This window comes from Topomyia yanbarensis, chromosome 3 (genome assembly GCF_030247195.1).
Source record: "Topomyia yanbarensis strain Yona2022 chromosome 3, ASM3024719v1, whole genome shotgun sequence".
Taxonomy (NCBI): domain Eukaryota; kingdom Metazoa; phylum Arthropoda; class Insecta; order Diptera; family Culicidae; genus Topomyia; species Topomyia yanbarensis.
This window is the reverse complement of record NC_080672.1, coordinates 224,874,930-224,883,638: the sequence shown is the minus strand read 5'-3', so window position 1 is coordinate 224,883,638 and position 8,709 is coordinate 224,874,930. Positions and strand designations below refer to the sequence as shown.

The following is an 8,709-nucleotide window of genomic DNA, read 5'->3' as shown; positions in this document are numbered from 1 at the left end:
TTAAATTTGGAAAATGGGACCAGTTAGTGTTTTACGTGCTTTTTGTGCGTCTTTATGTCTTTTTCATCCGTTACTGTCTTGTCGGCCTGTGTTTTTATGTCGATAAGTCTGTATCTGTTAACTCTAGGTGAAGGCTTTGCCTTTTCTTTTACCAAGACTGTCGGGGTGGTGATATTTTTGAACTCATCATAATTCATAGTAGGATGCTTTGAATTATGATTATCGGCCGAAACTTTTATGTTGTCTCTTGCGGTTTGCAAGGTTCTTTGTTTTGCCAAATTTATTTCATCGATGTTTAGGGATGAATAATTTCCGAAAATTATCTCTCTTGGGGAGACATTTGTTGTAGAGTGTTTGGCGTCATCGTACAATGCTGTGACGAGAGAGTCCCTCGTACAGTGTAAATCGCTCTACTTTTTTCCTGTTTGCCAAGTACATTTCTAACAAGGTGTTATGGAAACGTTCCACAATCCCATTGCTATTACTGCAGCTGGCAAAATGCAGAGAGATGTTCTGATTTTCCAAGAATTTTTTAAATTTTGAATTATGAAATCCAGACGCTTGATCACAAGTAATTTGTTTTGGTAACCAAACGTTTTGAAATATTTGACGAGTGTTTCGATTAGCTCGTCTGCTGTTTCGTGAATGGTTTTTTATATTTGAGCGAATTTGGAAAAAGAATCTACGAGAGTAAGGAATTTTTCTGTCTCTTTAACGTAGACATCAATAAAAACATTTTCAAATGGTTTCTCGTAAACTCTTCTTGTTATCGGAATTTCAAATGGTTTTCTTTCGTACTTGGAAAATTTACAATCTTCACAATTGCTTATGAAGGTTTTAACTTTTCCGAGCATGCCTGGGAAATAGACAGATTTTTGAATCTCGCTGTAAGTCAGTTTATATCCTCGATGGTTGAAGTTATGACATCCCTTAATGAAATCCTGTTGGTCCTGTAATGAAATTATATCAGGAAGTTCAATATTCGAAAAATGGACTTTAACCCTTTAAAAATTATTTTGGATCAATTTTTTGCAGGCTCTACCGGTGCAAAAATTCCATTCAGTGCACCGGGATCCAGATGTGCTTTTAGAATCTGTAGAAGGTCCGCATCCGTGTATTTATTGTTGTAGAAAACGTGTCTGGTTTGTCTTGGGAATATGTTGCATTTCAGGTATGGACTTTTCCTTCGATCAACAGAAATTTTGATTATTAATTGGTTCCTGAATTTGTTTATTATTTCTGATCCATATATTTCATTATTTTCGTAAATTTCATTTTGCAGTTCATGCAGATTTATTTCTGGATGTTGGATTCTAGAAAGTCCATCTGCCACGACGTTCTGTTTACCTTTTTTGTAAATTATTTTAAAATTGAATTGTTCAAGGTACAGTCGTTGTCTTGTAACTCGTCCGGTCGCGTCCGTAAGTTTTAATTCTTTAGTCAGTGGTTCGTGGTCTGTATAGATGGTAAACTCCCTTCCATATAAGTAAGGTCGAAAGGTTTTTGCAGTAAAATATATACCAAGTAATTCTTTTGAAGTGGCTGAATAATTTTCTTCAGCCCTCGACAAAGTTCTGGAAAGGTACGCTATCGGTCGTTCTTTTCCATCAATGGATTGTGCTAAAACAGCTCCAATGGCAACATTGGATGCGTCTGTAGTTAAGATAAAGGGTAGATCAAAATTGGGGTAGGCTAAAAGTAAATCTGTAGCCATGATTTCTTTTAGCTTTCCGAATGCTTGTTCAAATTCCGGTGTGATTTCGAAGGATTTGGGGTTGCCTCTGAGTTTAGAAGTTAGTGGTTTGAATCGTCTGTAATAACTGACTGTACCCAAGAATGATTTTAATTCTTTCGGAGTTCTCGGAAGCGGCCAGTTCTTTACAGCTTCTATTTTGCGAGGGTTAGGTCGGACTCCTTCGGTTGTTGCGACGTGTCCGAGGAATTCGACTTCCTTCCTCAAAAATTCTGATTTATCGCATTGGATCTTTAAATTTGCTTCTTGCAATGTTTTAAGAACTTTTGCGATATCATCTAAGTGCGACTGTAACGAAGTAGAGAAGATGATTATGTCATCCATGGACACAAAACATCTCACTCCAAAATGCTTTCTTAAGACCGAATCCATTAGTCTTTGAAAGGTAGGGGGTGCGTTCTTCAGCCCAAAAGGCATACGAACGAACTCATATTTTCCATGATCGACGTTGAAAGCAGTTTTCGGAACGTCTTTAGGGTCCACCTCAATCTGGTGAAATCCACTTGCCAAATCCAAAACTAAAAAATATTGCGTTTTTCCCAATCTATCTAAAATTTCGCTTATTTCGGGTATCGGATATCTGTCAGCTGGCGTTTTGCCTTTCTCATATAAAGACAGGCTATGCAATCACTGTAAAAATCGACTTTTTAACCGAGGCCCGGAAGGCCGATTGTCATACACCATTCGATTCAGTTCGTCGAGATCGGAAAATGTCTGTGTGTGTATGTATGTATGTATGTGCGTGTATGTGCGTGTGTGTATGTGTGTGTGTATGTGTGTGTGTGTATGTGTGTGTCATTTAAACTCACACAATTTTCTCAGAGATGGCTGAACCGATTTTCGCAAACTTAGTTTGAAAGGTATAACGCTCCCATAAGCTGCTATTGAATTTTTAGTTGATCCGACTTCCGGTTCCGGAGTAACGGGTTCAAGAGTGCGGTCACACAGCAAATTCCCATATAAACTGGTACCACCATGATGTTCAAATGATGTAAAACATATTAAAATTGATGTAACATTACTCTAGTTTGCGGGTCTGGATCACTAATGATCAATCAAAGCAGCTTTGACCACATTGGCCACCTATGACGGTTCATGACGCCCCCGGGGAACCCGCCAAGTTCCTACGCTAATATCACATCCATTCCCCAACGAATTCTCTACTGATTATTACAAGCTTGATTTCAAATGAAAAATACAGTAATACCGTTGACTGCTGCTGAATTTCATTCGGTTCTGACTCTTGCTTCCGGAGTTACAGGGGTGTTAGTAAGGATACACCGGAATTTCCCATATAAATCGGTACAATCGTAATACCTCAGAGGCTAAAAACTATTGAAATGGTCACCAAATTACTTCTAATCGCAGATCTAGATCACTGATTGCCAATCAAACATTCTTTGAATAGTTAGTTGTATATCGGAATCATCGATGAAAATGTTTCCATCATTGATCCTCTTGATTATGTTATTTGCGTAAACTTGTTCTGTGGGGCATTGTGCTGCTTCACCCTTCATAATTTGTTTGATACATTCGGTCGCTGGCTCCAGCTGTACATTGGGGCATATGTAGATGTTTCTATATTTAGGGCACGGCGATTTTGTGCTCAATATAGTAAGACCGTTCAAATAATCAGTCAGCTTCAAGACACGAACGCGTTCGGTTGTATAATTGATTGCGAATAGTTAGCAAAACCAAAATCGGTCCCGATTAGTGTATTTTCGGTAGATTTTCTATTGACGAAGTGCGTAGTTCACATAAATTGGCATTGTGGCAGTCGTGGAAATGTTTTTTGCGTCGCACTCACGAGAGGAATTTGCGCATCAACCGAAGCTTGGTGCTTCTCGCGTCCACGTGAAACTGGGCGATAGGAATAAGAGGCTGTATGGATAATATTACCAGATAGAAAAGTGTGGAAGAAAAGGCCCACGAGAGAAAAGTGAGCACACGGGTGGTTGTGTGGTGATGTTGGGCCAGAGCTATAGAAAAGCTCTGTGGTAACGAGAGAGAGAGAGAGAGAGAGAGAGTGTGTGTGTCGTTGCTCACGAGTGATAACTGCGCATCAACCGAAGCTTGGTGCTTCCCGCACCCCATTTGGTAAGGTAAAACTGAGGGCATCGAGATAGCGGTGAGTTACTACGAATTTATTTTTATGCGCGCGGCGCTGTTGGACGGCATCCGACCTATTATAATTGCAGCATGAGAGGCTATAGAAAAAGCGTAATGTGTGGCGGAGAACAGAGGGAAGTGTTGTTTTCTCCTTCTGGCTCGATGGTGAGCGCTTTGATCCATCAGCTAGAGAGCAACGTCATGGCATTTCAAGCATATTCTTTTTCAGAATGCGAATATAGGATATTGATAGCAGATTACATTGAGAATAGTCGAGAATGTTTTATGTTATACTGGGGAGAAAAGTACATAGATATTGCAGAGAATATTAGAGAGGGGGCAGATATGGAGATGTTGCAAGCTACCGGAGAGCTATTTAGAGTGTCCATTAGCATAATGCAAGACAGTGAGGAGGTGTTCAATGTAATGCCCATAACGATGGAGGGACGTTCCCAGCCAGTTCCCGAACTGAGAGTTTTTTTCAAACATGAAATGGGAAAGGACGCTTTTGGCAGTGTATCCAAAAAGGTGGAAGGAGTGAGAGAAATGATGGATGAATGTTACGTACAAGATCCGCCGGATGCAATGCGAGAAGTGCTGCATGATTGCATTTCGAATGAACGGTTGATACTAGTTGGGGAACGAAATGAGGGGAGCCAATTAGAAGAGGCTGTGGAAAACAAGTTGCGACGGATAGAGGAAAACGAAGATAACTCTACCCATAAACATTCAAACGAACCATTTTGTAACGAAGAGGTCAAGTATTACTGGGTGAATGAGTTTAATTCGCGGAATAAACTAAGGGTAAAGGAAATCGAGAAGGATGGGAATTGTTTAATATGGGCATTATTAGATCAATTAGCAGAATCGAAGGCAGAAAACCAAATTGAGGAGGAAGATATAAAAGTATTTAGAGAAATGATAGCAGACCATATCGAAGAGCATCGAGACCGTTTTGAGGTCTATCTCATTGAAAGCTTGGAACATCAAGGTTTTGAAAATTTTTTAGAATATGTAAGAAGAATGGGAACATGGCTAGGTTTTGAAACCTTAGTGGCAGCAGCAGAAATATTTGATAAGTTTATAATTATCTATCAAAAGGATAATCCGAGCCTCCAGATCGGTGTAGAAAAAAACAACGATGAAGATATATTGAGAATTCTGTACACGGGTGAAGTTGTTAAAAACCACTACGACAGTGTGGTAAATGTCATAGGAAATAATGAGATTCCGATAGGTGGGTCTTCAGCCATAAATGCGGGAAGACGTGAGAAAGATGCAAGTGACAGAAATGAAAACTTACAGAACCAGAGGAGAGAAATGTCAAAAATGGCGAAGCAACAGCTACAGGAAGACATTCATGCTAGAAGTAAGAGCCTAGAAAAGGAAGGAAGACATAGGAATACCAACACAAAGGATTGACGCAAGAAAGATGCAGATAAAAGAGAAGCGAATGACATGCAGATAGGTGGTCCGAAGCTAAGTAAAACCGAGCAAGATCTTCAACGAAACCGTGTGGAAGGAAACAAGAAACGCAGTGATAGTACCAAGACAATTGAATTTAGGCGTGAAAAAACAGGTTTGTTAAAGATAGGTTCCTTGAATGTAAGAGGTTGCAAAAGACAGGAAAAAAGAGAGGAGATCGATGATGTTTTAAGATATTATGATGTAGATATCGCCGCATTGCAGGAGGTCAACACCGATGGGAAAATTATAGATTCACGTAATTACAAATGGCTTATAGCAAGAGAAGGCCAGAACAAATCAAGAGGATTAGCAGTTTTAATTAAGAAGGAAGCAAACATAGTAGTACAAGATATAAGAAAGGTAGGGCATTCAGCAGTTTCCGTAAGATTGCAAGTGGAAGGAGAGATGGAGCTCGTGCTAGTGAATGTACATGGTCCCAACAAAAAAGCGTTTAATTTTCTGTCCAGTATAGGGGCAATCGTAGACCGAAATCATTTAGGAGACAAGTTATTAGTAGTAGGAGACTGGAATGCACAAATCGGTAAGGATTCAGTGACCGAAGAAGATAGTAGATGTATAGGTAAGGAGCTAGGATTCAACAACCGCAATGATAATGGAGAGGAGTACAATATGTTTCTTCATATACATAAGCTTATAAACATCTCATCTATGATTGGAGTCAAAGTAAGGTCAACTTGGCGAGTTAGAGACAAGGAAAGTCAGATAGATCATATTGTGAAGCCAGTAGATGGAAAGGTAGGCATCAGATATATAAGAGGTATATGGACGAGAATTAACACAGACCATAAACTATTATTGGCAGGAGTACGACTTCCGAAAATGATTAAGAAGCAGTCCAAAGAGAAAAATCTCGTAGTACTAGATGCATCAGCTCTTAAAGAAAAACAAATAAAGAAAAGATATCATGAAGCATTAAAAAGTCACGAAATGGAAATAGATCCAGAGAAAGTAGGCATAAATGAAGCATACCCGGCTATAACAAATAAAATGAAAAAAGCATCCAATATCACCTTGAGTTCTTCAAGAGTACCCTTGACTCCAGGAAGAAAATCGGCATTAAATAGACTCAACAAGGCACTTAGTTTGGCTAATAAATATCCGGATATGCTCCCATACAAATGGAAGGAGAGGGACAGGAAACAAGAATTTCAAGCGGCAGTAAGAAATCACAATGAAACTGAGGTACGAGAGTTTTACATGAAACTGAACGATTTCGACGCAGCAGTTAGAATACGGAAGTCGTACCAGTTCATGAAGAAGTTCACTAAAAGGAAACAGGCGAGAAATGCCTACATACCAACCAGATTATGGGGAGAAATTTTGAAGGAAAGTGAGGGACCGAGACTGGAGCTACTGGAAGAGCAAGACACATGCACCCTAACTGAACCCCCAACGATGGATGAGATGAGTGAAATTGTTAGGCATTCATGCAATGGAAAATCGGCTGGGGCGGATGGAGTGCGGATGGAGTACATCAAGTATGCGGATGAGGAAACCATGGAGCAGATGATGGGAATTTGGAGGAGAATTTGGATAGAGAACGTGATGCCGAAAGATATGACTGAATCTATTCAGATACCAATACCAAAAATAAGCAGACCTAGAAATGTGGACAATTTCAGAAGAATTAGCCTATGCAATGTAGGATACAAGCCATACGCTAAGTGGATCAGGAAGAGGCTAAAGGAGTTTACGGGAGAATTGGATCTATACCAGGCGGCATTCACAGAAGGAAGATCAACGGATGATCAAATATTTATGGCCAGGCGAACCATGGAAGAGTTCTGGAATGCTGGAAAAAGCTTAATCGCAGTAACACTCGATATCAGAAAGGCATTCGATAACATCAGTTTGGATAAATTAAAGGATGTTTTGCTAAAAATAGAAGTGCCATCGCATATAATTAACAGAGTGCTAAATTGTGTGAGAGAAGATAGGACAAGAGTACGATGGCAAAACCAGTTGTCTGAAGAAGTGAGTAGAGGTAAAGGCATAAAGCAAGGTTGCCCTCTTTCCCCTTTTTTGTTCAACCTTATAATGCAGAGCGTCCTACGAAAAGTTGCCGAACTCGTCCCAAATATACACATGATTAGGGAAGGATCATTTAAACTCCCGTGTATACTAGCATTCGCAGATGACCTACTAATTCTGGCGGAAAAGAAAGAGGATCTAGAGAGGATTATCAAAGCTATCGAGGAATGCTTATCGGAAGTCGGGCTGGACATCAATAATAATAAGAGCCAAATCCTTATGAGAGTGCCGAATCCCGCAGGAGCCACACCAGATACGATGATGCTGAATGGCAAGCCGTATGAAGTAAGTGATGCCATTAAGTATTTGGGAATCCACCTGACTCGAACGCTTGATCGTCCGGCCACTGTAAGACACAGATGCGTGAATGCAGTAAAGGCTGCGAAAGTGGTTGTGGAATTTTGCAAGAAATTCAAACCCGCATGGGAAATTGGACGCCTTATTTACAACACAGTGATAGCACCAGCAATGCTATATGGGACAAAAGTTTCAACACTAACTAAAAGGAGTAGACAACAACTGGCAAAGTACGAAAAGTTGATTGTGAAAGACATCTGGATGAATTGTAGGAAATGCGACAACAGAAAACTGAACGTTAGGAAAGAACTCAATGGTAAGACCATAAACCGGAGAGTCAGAGTAGGAAGGCTCAAATATTACGGACATATTATAAGACGAAATAATAAGCACCCGTTGAAACTGGCATACAAAATGGAATTCGAGAAGAAGAAAGAAGGTCGCCCAAGTTATACGTGGAAAGACTCCTTGACTCAGGACTTCAATAAATTCAACGAGATAGGAGGGAAACAATGGGAAGATCTGGCTAAGGATAAGATGAAGCTTAAACAGAAAGTGGAAGAAATCTATAAAATGGAGGACAGTGAAATCTCAGATGGAGAGGAGGAGGAGATATAGACAAATGACACCAGTACAGTAGATATGAAGGCGTAACAAAAGTCAGCCAAGAAGGAGCTAATCGTAAGCAAGTAGCGAATAATAGAGACGATGCAGCCCGAACTTGAAAAGGAGATATGCGTAGGGTATGTATGAGTATGTAGATGTCGACTTAGGGTATGATTGGACGAATGTGAAAATGGGAATGTGTATAATGAAACATGGAATGCGAGAATGAGTGTGAAGCACAGAGAAAAATACAAAATACTACAGGAGAAAAATAAGGGACATAATGTAGCTAATAAATGACAAATAATATCAATAAATGTATTCACGTGCAACAATAAGAAAGGACGATTTGAAAGTTATAAAATTGGTTAAAACGGCAAGAAATCAAAAGATAGAAATAGGCTTTTTAACGATAGATAAGCAAG

The 8,709-nt window shown here is 39.7% G+C and overlaps 1 protein-coding gene across 1 annotated transcript; it reads left to right on the top strand.

Annotated features, from left to right (window-relative positions):
• Positions 1 to 5,320: 5,320 nt before the first annotated feature.
• LOC131687699 (uncharacterized) lies at positions 5,321 to 8,296 on the top strand. The gene is made up of 2 exons (XM_058971795.1): positions 5,321 to 7,324; positions 7,394 to 8,296. Exons 1-2 carry the CDS (start codon positions 5,321 to 5,323, stop codon positions 8,294 to 8,296), a joined length of 2,907 nt encoding a protein of 968 aa, XP_058827778.1.
• Positions 8,297 to 8,709: the final 413 nt, after the last annotated feature.